Source organism: Phocoena phocoena, chromosome X, assembly GCF_963924675.1.
Source record: "Phocoena phocoena chromosome X, mPhoPho1.1, whole genome shotgun sequence".
NCBI classification, from domain to species: Eukaryota; Metazoa; Chordata; class Mammalia; order Artiodactyla; family Phocoenidae; genus Phocoena; species Phocoena phocoena.
The window spans coordinates 9,716,787-9,733,261 of NC_089240.1; the positions used below are offsets into that span (position 1 = coordinate 9,716,787).

Genomic DNA, 16,475 nt, shown 5'->3' on the forward strand with positions numbered 1-16,475 from the left:
GTCTTTCCTGAATTCTCTCTTCCTACTTTATAACCTATTAGTAATGCAAGATCAGAACCATTTTACTCCAGACCAGGTTATTTTTCCAATGTGGGGTCGCATGTTACCCCCAAACAGTAAACTTAGAGGAGTTTTGCATTTAAGTTAAGGGTTTTGTCTTGTTGCTTTGCTTGCTTTTTTTGCCATTTGAGTCTGCATGACTTGTTATTCATATGAATACTCATTACTGTCCGTGAATCATGGAACTTCCTCTTAACAGACAACCTGGAATTTTCTAGGAGTTCAGCTGACTCCTGCTGTTGTGCTATATTGAAAGTCAACGTTCAGGAGTGTTGCTTGTTCTTATGGCCAACGGTTGCACCTCTGTTCCCCAGAGTCACTGTCTCCCAACCAGTGATGAATTCTCAACTTTGACCAGCCCGCCTTCCTGAAATGCCCATCACATACTCCACCCGCCACCTCCTCGGCTCACCAAATCCTTCTCACCTTTCAAGTCTCAGCACAAATTCTGAATGCTACCCCAGAGTTTCTCAACGTCAGCACTGTTGGGCTGGAGAATTCTCTGTTGGGAGGTGTGTTTAGCAGCATCCCTGTCCTCTACCACTAGATGCCGGTAGCATCCTATCCCAAGTGGTGACAACCAAAATGTCTCCAGACACTGTCAGATGTTCCCTGGGGACCAAAATCACCCCCACTTGGGAACCAGTGTCCCACACCTAAAGTCTTCCCTTCTTGATCCAGTCCAAAGTGACCTTTTCCTCCTCTGAATTATAAGAGTTGAAACCCCAAAGTTACTTAAATAGATACATTAAATGGAGAGAGGGGTGCACATGGGAAAAGAGACTGTGAAGTTTTACTTATATTTTTGTGTTTGGATTTTCCTACAAGCAAATGGCTTTTTTTAAAGGTTTTATGTATTTGGTGAACATTCTCTTGGCAACCAGAATGGACATACAGAAACAGAGGACCCACCAGACCAAAAGAAAGTCTATAAATTCTACTTTTATTACAGACAATAGCATTCAGCATTTTAATTTCTTTGCAGCTTACTGGTCAGCATTTTTTTATGTTGTGTTTCTTCTGCATAATAAGATCTGGTCAAGACAGAGAGCCAGTGTTTACAGCTTTTTGCCATACTCCACGTGTTCCCAGGGCACCCCAACATGACCCAGCCACAGAAATCAGTCTCCAGTGAGGCCCAGGTCAAGGGAGCTTGGGAGAAAAGTCTTAGGATTCCCAAAATTCTTTGATAAGAAATAATTCTTAACAGGTTTTTGCCTTCTTATTTCAAGTATTATGGAGGACTCTCTCTCCACCATTTTTACTTTATTTCTTAGAGAAAAATTGTGGAAGTGCAGAAGGAAATACAGAAGCAGAAAAATATGTGTTGGCAATACTTATCCTCAGAGACAACCAGTGTAAACATTTTGGCCTATTTCTTTCCAGTCTTTTTGTTCTAATGCCTTGTCAGCAGTTGAGATCATATTACATGTACACTTCTATTCTGCATCTTTTACTTAGTATATCAGGCATTTTCCCGTGTCATCAAGGATTCTATATAAGCATTATATACATGGCTGTAAAACATTACATTGAACCAAGATTTCCTTAATCAACACCCATCATTAAGCCCACTGTCTCTAATGTGTTTCTATTATAAATAATTCTGCAGAGAACATCTTTGTGTATAAATCTTTATCTGTATTTAATAGCTTTTCCTCAGGATTGAATTTTAGAAGAGGAATTTTTGGGTTACTCGTGGATTTTATTTGTTTTTTTCTGACACACCATCTTCTTCCCTTATGCTGTTACTTTTTTTTTTTTTTGCGGTACGCAGGCCTCTCACTGTTGTGGCCTCTCCCGTTGTGGAGCACAGGCTCTGGACGCGCAGGCTCAGCGGCCATGGCTCACGAGCCCAGCCGCTCCGCAGCATGTGGGATCTTCCCGGACCGGGGCATGAACCCGCGTCCCCCGCATCGGCAGGTGGACTCTCAACCACCGTGCCACCAGGGAAGCCCTACTGTTACCATTTTTATTCCATATCTTTCTTGGCCAGCTGCTCCCCTCTTTCCTTTCCATAGTTCCCAAGTCTAGAACTTTCAGAGCTTTCCAGTCCAACATTACCTGAGACAGAGAGTATTTGAAGAGTCTCTGTAACCTCTCCTCATACAACCCCAAGTCAGTGGGACTTGGGCTAAGTCACTCTCAGTTCTGACATCCCTGAGCTACCATGATTCACCTTCCCTCAGGTTTCTTCTAGGCCAAAAACTTGAGAGACCTGCTTGCCTGCCTCTCACTTCCTGCCTACCTTTCACTGTGTTCCACATACCTGAGGGAGGTCACACACCTCCTCATGGAAGCTCCAGCATAGTAGATATTGTCAGAACCCAGAACATATCCCCTTGGCATGTGTCATGCTGAGCATGCCGGCCCAATTTCCAACTGAGAGCACCAGTGATTCCTTGCCTGTGGGTTATTTCTGGCCACAGGGCCATGCTCATGGAGCAGGCCAGAAGTGCTCTTTGAGCACTCCACTAGGAATTCTCACTCTCAGAAGAGCAGCCACTTCATCACTGATCGACAGGAGCTGGTGGATAAATACCCCAGCTCCCTCTCTCCTCAGTCAGTGTAACTCTGAGGCATACAGCCTGCCTTGTTTTCCAGACATTCCCAGCAGGGTTAAACGCCAGTTGCTCACAGTGGTGCCTGACTTAACAATGAATGCTTCATTGGCTTCCTCACCCGCCCTGTCTCCCTTCCCCTGCTCACCTACCCATGCTCCCTGGGAGCATCTCCCAAATCAGCTACCTGCTTGTGAATCCTGGTCTTAGGGTCTGCTTTGGGGGAAGTCCAAACTAAGTCATCCGGTGATAACTGTGGGCTAGTTAGTCCTCACTAAGTATGTACTCAGTGCCTACTATACAAGTGTCCTTTAGAGCTACAGGCTTGGCAAATTCAAGACCTTACACTTAGCTTCAGAAATTTATCTCTTTTTTTTAACATCTTTATTAGAGTGTAATTGCTTTACAATGGTGTGTTAGTTTCTGCTTTATAACAAAGTGAATCAGTTATACAATATACATATTTCCCCATATCTCTTCCCTCTTGCATCTCCCTCCCTCCCACCCTCCCTATCCAACCCCTCTAGGTGGTCACAAAGCGCCCAGCTGATCTCCCTGTGCTATGCGGCTGCTTCCCATTAGCTATCTATTTTACGTTTGATAGTGTATATATGTCCATGCCACTCTCTCACTTTGTCCCAGCTTACCCTTCCCCCTCCCCGTGTCCTCAAGTCCATTCTCTAGTAGGTCTGCGTCTTTATTCCCATCTTGCCCCTAGGTTCTTCATGACCATTTTTTTTTTTTAAGATTCCATATATATGTGTTAGCGTACGGTATTTGTTTTTCTCTTTCTGACTTACTTCACTCTGTATGACAGACTCTAGGTCCATCCACCTCACTACAAATAACTCAATTTCGTTTCTTTTTATGGCTGAGTAATATTCCATTGTATACATGTGCCACATCTTCTTTATCCATTCATCTGTTGATGGACACTTAGGTTGCTTCCATGTCCTGGCTATTGTAAATAGAGCTGCAGTGAACATTTTGGTACATGACTGTTTTTGAATTATGGTTTTCTCAGGGTATATGCCCAGTAATGGGATTGCTGGGTCGTATGGTAGCATATACCCTGAGAAATTTATCTTATGTCTGTAGTTTTGTTTCAAACTAAGTTATAATGACTTCTAAGAGCATCAGGAGCATGTCAGCCATCTATCGTGGCCATCTTAGCAACAGCAAATTTGGAAAGAGGTGTAAATTTGGAAAAAGGTGATTAGAGGCCTTTTAATCTTAAAATTAATTAACAGCCGGAAAATCTGATTATTCGAAATAGTAATTATTTGTCATTTCCACCACAGGATATGAAGTGCTTGTGATCAGCACCTATTGGTCGGCAGGTTGCCAGGAATTAACGTATCAGGTTTTTGGGTGGTGCACATTGTATATTTTTTAGCGACAAAGAGAGATCTGAGTCAAAACTGCAGTCATGACTGGTTTGCATACCCCATGTACCAGAGGTAACTCCAGCCAGTGGAAGAAGCCATTACTTTACTGATTCTAATTCAGTAACCTTCAGACTTGTAGAGCTAATGTTTTTATCATCAAAAAGTAATTTTTAAAATGTATGTCCATTATATGAAATAGTCACAAATCCAGAACAAGAAAAATGCAACTTGTATGGATTCTTAGATTCTTATCCCAGGTCTGTTGACTTCAAAATATGTATAAAATAATATTTACTTAACTACCTTGGCTATCTCATTTTCTTTCTGGTTTTCCTAGATTACCAGGTTTGTCATTAGGGCATGGGAAATAAATTCAGGAATGAGGCTCCAAGAAGCAGGCATGCAATAGCTACAGACAGAAGAGACAAGCATCCCCAGCTTGACCAGTTCTGCTCTATGGGACCACTTTAGGGGCAAATAACCCTCTGTACTTCCATAGGAACATCACTGCATCCTGAGATTATACATCAAATGAGATGCATAGAAACTACATTCTGTTAAATATATTTTTTATTGAGGCAAGGAATTATGTAACATTTTAGAAAAATAAGGTAAAATACCACATTTAAAAATTCAGATGCATAGAGGAATGAACCTCAGTATCTGGCACACTGAACACATGTGAAATACATCATTCCCAGACAACGCTGGGGAAGTGGGGTGTTACTGCATTCAAATATCTCATCTAATTAGCAGTGTCTGTTCTGGGTAGCTTTATTACAGCCGCTTCACTTGAGCTAAACGCATTGTGCCAACGTAAATAGCCCCTGCTTAAAATCATTACGGGAGAATAATGTTTTCCCTTCAGCTAAAAAATGGCATATCAAAAGCAAATGAACTCCCTACTGTATGATTTGCTCATTCATCATGACTAAGCTTGGCCTGTAATTACGGTACTGAAGAGAACATCCCTGTCCCATGACTTCAGCTTTGTAGTAGGACTTTTAAAAGTCACATTGAGCATGTTCAAAGCTATTCTTTGGAGGAGCCATTCAGAGTTTTTCTGGATTTTTGTTTCATTTTGTTTTTTAAAGGGCAGCCGTTCTCTTAGAACATCTTGCATAAGTGGAAGAATTGAAACTCTGGAGGCCAAAGCATCCATCTATGCTGCCCTTAAGACACAGGGGAACTTTTGAAATAACAGGATTTTCTGAGCATTAAGGCAGAACTCCACCCAGGAATACACATCCACATGTTTTATCATGTGTTTTTCCAACAATGATTGTTTTATTATAACACATAACGTAAATCTACCATTTTAACCGTTTTTAAGTGTGCAGTTCTATGGCATTAAGTACATTCAGAATCCTATGCAACTATTGCCACTATCAAGTTCCAGGACATTTTCATCACCCCAAAAGGAAACCCCATACCCATTAGTCACTCCACATTCTCCTCACTGCCGTCCCCAGCCCCTGGCAACCACTAATCTGCTTTCTGTCTCTATTCCATAGAGACGGAATCTTCCTATTCTGCACATTTCGTAGAAGCGGAATCGAATCATACAATGTGTGGCCTTTTGTGTCTGGTTTCTTTCACTTACCATGATGCTTTCGAGGTTCATCCATGTTGTAGCGTGTATCAGAGCTTCATTCCTTTTGTGGCTGAATAGTATTCCATTGTACGGCTAGACCACATTTAACTTATCCGTTCCATCATATTGTTTTTTTTTTTTTTTTTTTTTGCGGTACGCGGGCCTCTCACTGTTGTGGCCTCTCCCGTTGTGGAGCACAGGCTCCGGACGCACAGGCTCAGCGGCCAAGGCTCACGGGCCCAGCCGCTCCGCGGCATGTGGGATCCTCCCAGACCGGGGCACGAACCCGTGTCCCCTGCATCGGCAGGCGGACTCTCAACCACTGCGCCACCAGGGAAGCCCTTCATCATATTGTTTTTAAATTGATCTCCAGTATACTTGTATTTGACAAAGATGGGAATCCTTTTATTGTTTTCATTTTACTTGAAATTCAAAGTATGGGACACCCTAACTGGCTTCTGTGCTTTGAGATTAATGCAATACACAGGAGGATGACCCTCTGTGTTGACTCTAGAGTCAATTACTAGAATTCTTTACACAACAGCCTCAATCTCTTAGAACTGTATAGTATGAAAAACGTTAGGCTGAACCGTGTGCCGTTTCCAATATTTGACCATTTTAATCTATAAAATTGCAGTTGTATGATTCAAGCTAAATATTTACCTCTGTATTAGGTTCAATAGAGAATGCATTTCTTTTTCAAAATAAACAGATGGTGCCTGCAACATGGTAGGGAGCTCACCTACCACATGAGTTCCCTTCCCCTCACAGGCTTTGTTAAAACAGTGCAGTGAGGCTGATTCTCAGATGAAGGCAGTTGACCAAGATCACAGCCTCTAAGCAGGTTTTATCATTGTCCTTCCTATTTCTGAGGGAGACCAACTGAATCCCTCAGCCCCTGTTTCCAATGAAAGACAGTACAGAGGGCCTAGAAGATGAGGCAGAACGTGAAGTCGACCTTTCTTTGGATATTATTTCTTATTTATTTATTTATTTTATTGAAGCATAGTCGATGTACAAGGTTGGGTTACTTACTGCCGCGCAGCAAAGCGATTCAGTTGACTTGCACTCCTAAGTCAAGATCTCCTCTCTACCTTTCACTTCTAAGGGTATAGGATCACAGGTTACCAGTAAGAGGCTGAAACTCAAGTTTTGGGCTCATAAAGCGTGGGAGCTTTTGCACGTGTGCGTGTGTGTCCCCTTACCTGCTCACGTGCCCATACACCATTAATGTGAGTAACAGTAGGATTATCAGTCATTTTAGAACTATCAGTGGCTCTTCTCCACCTTGTTAAAATACATAACTAATGAGCAACTTGTCATAAACCCACCATGAGATTTGGCTACCACCTAACCTTCTGCATGGTACTCAAAGCTCCGTGTTGGAAGCAGGATTTATGTACTTCCACAACTGTCATTTTAAAAGGTCTTTGGAAATGTGCTCAGTAAGAACATGGAACATGCTGTCTATAGTTCTGGTCTGGTGGCTAAATCAAACTTATTGCTTGATGAACATATCAGGGTTTCAACTGCATCCATAATTTGTATTTAGTCCTTGAATTGGGCACGCACCAAACACTTTTTAGCAAAACTGTTAAATATCTGGGAGGATAAAGATAGGAAACAACTCTTACAAGGTTGGCCTTACATTACCAATAATCAGATCAAATGTTTTCTTATTTTCTAGTCTCCCAAATCAGCATTTATTAGTGCTGCAAAAAAGGCAAGGTTAAAGTCCAATCCAGTCAAAGTGCGATTCTCCGAGGAGGTCATCATCAACGGCCAAGTGTCGGTGAGTTGACAGACACCCGCTGGTGACTCAGAGAGAGGCCTTGAGGTGTAGGGGCTTTGCACTAAGCAGAGCCAGCCACCCCGCTGGAATGATCAGTTCAGAATTGGTTGTTGGATTTCACAGGGGTGTCGAATCTCAGGATTGTAGACGGCTTGAGAGATCGCCAGGCTGTGCCAGCTGTATTCCTTCTTACAAACCCAGAATACATAGTAGTCCGGTATTTCCTTGAATGCTTCCAGAGTTAGAGACTTCACTACTTTACAAAGGAGTTCGTTTGATTTGAGATCACTTGACATTGCCTCATGTTGAGTAGAATATGCCTCTTTGAAGCTTGCACCTATTTCTCCCCATTCTGCCAACTATGCATTCTTCCATGTAACAGCCCATTCTATATTTTGAGAAGGGTTTCCCCTGAGGTTTTCCTTATCCAAAATAAAATGTCTCTGTTCTTTCAACTAATCAAAATGGAAAGAAGTTAAAATGATGGGAAAAGTTTCCTATGTGCAACCAGGAGTGAAGAAGTACTGCCCACACCTCCATCAATAGGTCTTGATAGGAATCATGATTACTCAGGCACATAATTGACCTTCAAAATGAATGATGCAAACACTGATAGGATGCTTATTTTCAATTTTCCCCCAAAATATAGCCTAGTGTTTTTGGTTGTCAGCAAGCTACCGTCCAGGGTGCTCATATTTTTTGGACCTTTGAAATGCCACCTTTTGTTGTCGAGGTTTTGTTGTTTAAATAAACTCAAAGGGATAAAAATCTCATCCATGATATACTTGCTAAGGGCCACAGACTCTTCCCTGGGTGGTCCTGGATTTGAATTTGCAGATAGAGGCCTGCATATCCTGGGCAAGGCACTCACGGTGCCAAGTGTCTTCTGGCCAAAACTTGCTGACCTGCGTCTGCCCCACTCGGAATCCAGGGGCTTAACTGGCCAGTCTACCAAACTGTTGTGATGTTTGTGGGATGGGGCCGAAGGCTGTGCTGCCCCATGTACCTTTTAGCTGTGGCCTTGTCTTCCCAGTGGCCATGTCCCACCCCATCCCCTCTGCCCCCTTTCACACCACGGTCTATTCTGTTCCTCTCGGTGAATCCCCATCACTCTGGATGCAGAGTTACCATAATTATCATTTCAGAGTAAGACTGTCCCAGTTTAAGGCTGTTAGTTGCAGTCCCAGAGGAATGACTATGACACAGAGGGTCGTGGGAAACGTACCTCATCTTTTCTCAAGCTTCTGAGCATGAGATTGGGCAATCAGTTTACGCATCTTTAGAGAGAATATGATTCCAGGAGCTGCTGTGGCAGCTTCCCCTCGTCCCTGGATAAAAAGCAGCTGGTGTGTGGGGACAGCTCTGGGGGTCGATCATCTGCAGCATTCGCGGCCTCACCACAGGCCTGAGCGTGGCGGGGACGTTCGGTCTGCTGTCTGGCCCTCAGCCTTTGTGACCGGCTTCCTTTCCAGTCTCCTCTTGCTTTTCTGAGTCGTTGTGTGGCCTTCCTTCTGGACTTGGAGCTGCACTAACTCAGTGAATTGGGCAGCAGGAAAGTCGCGCGTGAAGCCCTCAGGAGTAGAGAGGAGGGGAGGGGAGTCAGAGAAAGAAGCAGGAAGCGGAAGGCGTGAGCCTGTTTCGGACATACTTAGGGACTGAATTCTCATGGACCAACTGTAGGACGGTAGCAAATCTCTGGCCATCTCCTCTCAGTTTCCTCATCTGTAAAACAAGGGACTTAACGCTTTCATAATTGCTGACTTCCCCTCCACTCTTGTGGCTTCATGACCAACCACGTGTTCATGGCACTCACCCAACTTGCCTTCCTGCTCCCCCTTTCGTCTCTCCCCACTTCCAGTTGAAGAGAAAATTCAAAGGAATGTGTGTCTTTTGTTTACTTTTGGTTGCGCTTCAAACATCTCTTTTTGACTTATTTTTAAGTTATCTGTTTGTTACAGACAGTGTTTTATTCTTTTAACACACTAACCCGTTCCTCATATATCCCCTTGGAGTTTGAGGAACATCGCTAAATGGGTTAAAAATCATTTCACAAAATTACTTTAAACTTGAAGCTTGTTAATGCTTGTGATTCGCCATCATGACCCCTGCCAACAGGCATCATGTGAAACATCGTCATTGCTGGTCCTCTTTCTGTTTAAGACACGCTGCTCTGCTGAAGTCTGGCCTTGTGGTCCCAAACATTGTGGTCTAATTACAAAGGTGTTATTTCTGTCATTGCGTTTTCTAGTGGGAAACCTTGATTTAAATTAAAAAAAAAAAACTCATCTGATCGATCTTCTGACGGGAAAAGTTCTTTTAGTTGATTCAGCTGAGTTATTTGTAGCTAGAAGAGAAGAATTTTGCTATGAACAGCTCAGATATCACCAAAGGGATACTTTGCTTGGCCTTAGGGAGTTTGATTTTTTTATTGTTTTATGCTGTGATTAGAATAAATTGCAGATACATGCTGCTTCTACAAAGGGCAGAATCCTAATTCAACTGATTTACAACCCCTCCTCTTTTTTTTTTTTTTTTTGTTAAATAGGAAACTGTTAAGGATAATTCACTTCTTTTTATGCCAAACGTCTTGAAAGTCTATCTGGAAAATGGGCAGACCAAATCGTTTCGCTTTGACTGCACCACCTCCATAAAGGTAAGAGGACCCGCTGAACTGTGTACCTGGACACTGCCAGGTACGGCGTGGAAGTCCCACTGTGACTCTTGTGCGGCTATACCTTCATTCAGAACTATCTGTTTATTTCTGAGATTTTTTTGGTTGTTTCCAAATAAGGTAGTGTGAATACTTAAACACAAACCCAAACAAAAAATTTAAACTAACAAGGTTCTGCTCTGCGTGTGTGTGTGTGTGTGTGTGTGTGTGTGTTGCAAAACAATATAATATGCTATCAGTCATGAGATACTAGGGCTAGTCATTTTAATACAGCTGAAAATTAATTAAAATAGTGTGACTGTCACCAAGAAGGCTTGGCACCCTGCCCAAAGCCAGCATGATTTCTCAGCCTTGTTATCCACGGAGATGATTAAGATGTTAGATGTTAATTGAGTATCTGCTACTTTGGTGTCCAGCAAAAAACAAGGGATAGAATAATGTAAAGGTAACATTTACTTTCAATTGCTGTAACCAATTTCATGGAAATGATACATAAAAAGGCAGAAATGAGGTGTACTTTTAGGAGAGGGGAGAAAAGGAAGAGTCACAAAGCAATCCTGTTATTTCAGAGCCACAGGTGAGTTCTACCTAATGAGTTCTCACCTGGTATAACAAAGCGTATGGGTTCTTTACCCCCATGTTTCCTTACTGGGGAAGAAAAGTGCATATTCTCTATTTTATTGGGCAAAGGTGTGTTCAGAAATTGATTGCCCCCTAATGTTCTATCAGCCTAAAATAGGCTTTCTTCAAATGGCACAATAAAAAGGGTTTTATTGAGGTTAAAAAAAAAGGGGGTACCTAGTGATGATCTGTACAATAATGTATCAAGAGAATATCAACTTTGTATTAAAAAACGCCTACCAATAGTCAACCTCTAATTCTCTTTCTTTTTTTTTTTTTTTTTTTTTTTGCGGTACACGGGCCTCTCACTGTTGTGGCCTCTCCCGTTGTGGAGCACAGGCTCCGGACGCGCAGGCTCAGCGGCCATGGCTCACGGGCCCAGCTGCTCCACAGCACGTGGGATCTTCCCAGACCGGGGCACGAACCCGTGTCCCCTGCATCGGCAGGTGGACTCTCAACCACTGCACCACCAGGGAAGCCCTAATTCTCATTTTTTAAAAATTAATCAGCATAGGCCTTATGAGTGGAATTATTTCCACCAAGGCCAACTCGCTGTGCATTCTTATTGCCATGATACCACAAGCAGCTTGTTCTGAATTGCTTGAAATAGGTCGTGATTTAGCAGGTAATAGAGCAGACAATATTAGATTGATGAGGGACCATTTAAATTATCCTTAAATCATTCCAGATGAAATATTAACTTCCTTTGTACAAGACTGCTAATTTTAAGTGGTGATGACTGAAAAAGCCCTTTTCCTTTACTCCTACTCAAAATCAATTTATAGTGAGATGTTACTCCAAGTATTGATCAGCTAACTTAGTGGTCAGCAGAGTTTTCCTGGAAAGGCCTGTAGAGTAAATATTTTACGCTTTGTGGGCCATTTGCTCTTTGTGGGCCAGTTGTTGTCTCATGAAAGCAGCCAGAGGCAGGGGGTTCAGGAGGTCCTTAAGACCACCCTGAGCTTTAATAATTCACTCGAAGCACTCACAGAACGCAGCACGTTGGTATCCTCGCAGTTACAGGCAGAGAGCCCCCAGTCATCGTCCCCCCGGGGAGTCATGCCGACACTGCTTATTTCTCCCAGCACTGATGTGTGACAGCGTGCACAGGGTACTGCCAACCAGGGAAGTTCGCCCGAGCCTTGGTGTCCAGAATTTTTATTGCGGGTTGTCCACTTAGACACAGCTGCCCACCTGTGTGGCTGACCTTAGCACCCTGCCCCTCCAGAGGTGAACTGATACCACATGGTCCATGGTCCCCACCATGAATCCCATCGTTAGCATAGACTATCCAGTGTAGCCCAAGACACCTCACGCGCCACCACACAACCCCCCCCCCGCAGTGAACAAAGATACCTCTATCAGGCAGGATACTCCAAGGGCTTAGAGGTTACCTCCCAAGAGCCAGGGGCAAAGAGGCAAACCTTCTTCAGGCAAGACTCATCCTTTACTGTACAGATAATATGTGAATGAATGGCCTCGGCCAGATTCCAAACGAAGGGGCCAGGCTCTAGTTTGAAGACCCCTGACCTAACCCAAAAGAGCTACATTGTTTCAACTCCCTCTGGTACTGTGGCTTGTTCTGTGGTACCAACTGGTCAGAAAAGCTCCTTGCCATTGGAGCCCTTACCCATCTGAAGATATAGGTAAAGACTTGAATGCATTTCTTAACAGAAATAAATCTAAATTTAAAAGAGAGCCCTGTTGTTAATTCCCTCTGGCCTCTTTATTATAGGAACCCACCCCAGACTAAGTTTGATTTCCCTGAGGATGGCAGATGACAATGACAAGATGGGGAGCAATGCAAAGCGTCCACATGAAATTAAAGCTATCTTAGCTTGTGCCTCACAGCCTCATTATCACCAGAGATGCAGACTGGGAGGCGTAAACTGGAAATAGTATAGGTATGAAAGGGATATGATGCTGTTTAATAAAAATTGCCAAAATTCTTGCTTACAGAGGCACAATAGGAAAACACTATTGCTGGCACATGTCCTCCCTGGTGATTCAGGAGAATGTTTTATAAAATATGTGTCGCCACACAGAGGCTGGTTTTCTTTTCTGTCTTCTGGGTCTTGAGCAAAAATTATGAAACAGAATCTTTTTATGAAATTCAGTATAGTCACGGAATTTCTGTTGAATGATTTTTTTTGGTGGTGGGTAGGTATGGGGATCTTTGTTTTAAAGGAGCCAGAGGAAATCGAAAATGGTCCACGGGGAAGAATCAAAACCCCAGAAAGAGCAATTAAAAAAAAAACTTCTATGTATGGCCGGGTTTCTCTCCCTTGACATTGTCAATCCTTTGGACCAGAAAATTCCTTGATGCCAGTAGCATCCCCAGCCCCGTTGTGACAACCAAAAATGTCTCCAGAAATTGCCAAATGTTGCTCTGTGGGATTTTAGCATCTGAATATTAGTTATCTTAGAAGAGAGATCACTTACTAGTTTTCAAGTACATGAAAAAGGTAATGGTTGAGGACATTTGTTTACATTGCAGTCCACTTGTGCTTGTGTATAGAACACCTTTCTGATCATAAATGTTTAATCCTGTGAAGGATTGCTGACAAAGCTTGCTCATTTTACCTTCCTCGGAGACTTAAAATAAAAGCTGATATATGTATATCATCATTGTCGACAAAAATAATCAATAAACAATCAATAAGAAGAATAGAAAAGAGTTTTATTTCAGCCAAACTGAGGACTATAGACCGGAAGCCAGCTTCCCAGATTACTCTGAGAAACTGCTCCAGAAAAGCATGGTTTTCAAGCACAGTTTTATATCTTGTCAGAAAAAAAGAACATTAAACAAGTCAGGAGTACATTTCTTGAGGATTTCAAAAAAACTAGAGCAGCACGTACACAGCGAGTCAGTATGACCTTGGCACCTGGGAAGGGAATCTTATCATCGAAACAGGACCAGCATTGGTATCCCAGGAAGGGAGCCATTTAATCTTTATTTTTAACGTGGACATTCTTGACTTACTTCTGGTCAATGTGCCCTTTTCTTTAATAATTAAGGCAGGGCTTCTCTGGTGGCGCAGTAGTTGAGAATCTGCCTGCCAATGCAGGGGACACGGGTTCGAGCCCTGGTCTGGGAAGATCCCACATGCCGCGGAGCAGCTGGGCCCGTGAGCCACAACTACTGAGCCTGCGCGTCTGGAGCCTGTGCTCCGCAACAAGAGAGGCCACGACAGTAAGAGGCCTGCGCACCACGATGAAGAGTGGCCCTCGCTCGCCGCAACTAGAGAAAGCCCTCGCACAGAAACAAAGACCCAGCACAGCCAAAAATAAATAAATAAATTAATTAATTTTAAAAAGAATAATAATAAATAATTAAGGCAGATGTACAATGTTTGATAGGCCACAAACGGACTGTTTAAATTAGCATAAAATTCAAGTTAACTTGGGGCTTCCCTGTTGGTGCAGTGGGTAAGACTCCGGGCTCCCAATGCAGGGGGCCCGGGTTCCATCCCTGGTCAGGGAACTAGATCCTGCATGCATGCCACAACTAGGAGCCCGTATGCCACAACTAAGACCTGGTGCAGCCAAAAAAAAAAAAAAAAATTCAAGTTAACTCATGCATAAGCCAGAATGACTTCCCCATACCTCATTATGTGAAAATTTCTTTTATCAGTATGGTGCCCTAACTGTATGCCAAGCAGTGCTGTAATAAATGCTGTCTATGTATGAACTCATTTAGTCCTGGTATCTATTCTGAGGCAGGTATTATTATTATCCCCCGTTGACAGGGACGCTAAGGTGCCTAGAAGTTAAGTAACTTGCCTTAAGCTGCCAGCTAATACGAAGTAGAGTCAGGGCAGAAGCCAGACTCTTTCCGGAGCCCACGTTCCTCACCACTACCACGTGCTCTTACAGAGGGGTGGGCTAGGGGTCGGCAAACTTTTTCTGTAAAGGGCCAGATAGCAAATATAATAATTTAGGCATCACAGGCCACACAGCCTCCCCTGCCACCAAGTTCAGGTCTGCCCATGCAGAGCACGAAAGCAGCCAATACGTAAACAGATGAGCGAGACTGGGTTCCAGTAAAACTTATTTTACAAAAACAGGTGGCGGACTGGATTTGGCATGCAGGCATGTGGACCACTTTCAGAGGTGGTTTAATTGCCACCCCATTTAGAAGGAGGGGAACTGAGCCGACTACACTGCATAATCTGTTGCTAGGCTCTATAAAGGGATTCGGTTACATATATATTCAGACTCTTTTCCCTTATAGGTTATTACAAAATATTGAGTATAGTTCCCTGTGCTGTACAGTAGGTCCTTGTCGGTTATTTTATACATAGTGGTGTGTGTATGTTAATCCCAAACTCTTAATTTATCCCTCCCCTCTTTCCCTTTTGATAACCGTGAGTTTGTTTTCCATGTCTGTGGGTCCATTTCTGTTTTGTATATAAGTTCATTTATATGTGGAATCTACAATACGGCTGCCTTGATTTTGATCGCATCTTGTCTGTTTCCTCTGTAAGGATGTCATCCTAACCCTTCAAGAGAAACTCTCCATCAAAGGCATCGAACACTTCTCCCTCATGCTGGAGCAGAGGATGGAAGGAGCCGGAACGAAGCTGCTCTTGCTTCATGAACAGGAGACCCTAACTCAGGTGTGTGAATTATGCCCCCAGTGCCCGTGCTGCCCCTGACAGCAGAGGCTGCCCTGCCCAGAGCTCCCCTGTCCTTGAATCCTTTAAATACCTTCCCCACAGCCCTGGGCAGCCCCACTATAGGAAGCGCCGGCATGCATAACGGATTTTACACCTCAAGGTGATGTTTCCCTTTTGTCAGTTTTTCATAGACTGTCGTCAGTTGATCTGACAAACAGAATTGTCAAAGACTCAGCAGTGACTCGTTGGGGATATGGCTCTGCAGAATTGTATTTTATGTTATGGTAGTGACTTGTTCACCTGTTTTGATAATTGATCTCTAGCAACTATTAAAAGGAAATGCTTTCTGCAATTATTTAAATTAAGCCAAAATCATATTTCGTTCTTTGAAGTTCCGGGTACCTACCTCAGACTGTTTTTGGAAGCCTGAAATCCCTGCCCCATCGTGCCCACTGTAAATATGTGACCCACCAATGTGTCCCAGCTCCTGCTCACCAAGATGCCACCCCCATCTGTTCTCTGGGGAGACAAGCGGGTTGCTTGGCTGCTGAATTCAGCACAGCGCCCTGACTTTCCTTGCGATTCCACACAAGCAGGGTCTTTGTTGGATGTATGAGGGATTTCAACAAATTCCTCTTATGTAGGAGAGTTCACTGAAGAGGGGAGCTTATGGAGGGGGGCGTGAGGGGACACCAGGAGGAGAGGCAGGGAGTCAAGTCACCCCCAGACGGATGGAGTAGCGGAAAGTGTCATCACGCTCAATTGCCTTTTGGTTGTCGCACAATTAAAAGCTACACGTCAGGTCCCGCAGATATCCCTGACTCTCTCAATGTAGTAAAACTCGATGCAATGAATTCGTTACGAAGTTATCATTTGTGTTCATTTCCTATCTCTAAACTTGACCTTTTATTTTTATCACGTTTAAATCTGCCTATTGAATTTTTTTTTTTTTTTTTTTTTTTTTTTTGCGGTACGCGGGCCTCTCAGTGCTGCGGCCTCTCCCGTTGCAGAGCACAGGCTCCAGACGCGCAGGCTCAGCGGCCACGGCTCACGAGCCCAGCCGCTCCGCGGCATGTGGGATCTTCCCGGACCGGGGCACGAACTTGCGTCCCTTTCATTGGCAGGCGGACTCTCAACCACTGCGCCACCAGGGAAGCCCTACCTATTGA

The 16,475-nt window shown here is 43.5% G+C and overlaps 1 protein-coding gene across 1 annotated transcript in view; it reads left to right on the plus strand.

Moving 5' to 3' along the window:
* FRMPD4 (FERM and PDZ domain containing 4) overlaps positions 1 to 16,475 on the plus strand; it is a 180,132-nt gene that overhangs the window by 134,349 nt on the left and 29,308 nt on the right. Inside the window, exons 5-7 of the mRNA XM_065901015.1 lie at positions 7,291 to 7,395; positions 9,941 to 10,048; positions 15,175 to 15,306. Coding sequence (XP_065757087.1) covers positions 7,291 to 7,395; positions 9,941 to 10,048; positions 15,175 to 15,306 — 345 coding nt within the window. The remainder of the gene's footprint in view (positions 1 to 7,290; positions 7,396 to 9,940; positions 10,049 to 15,174; positions 15,307 to 16,475) is intronic.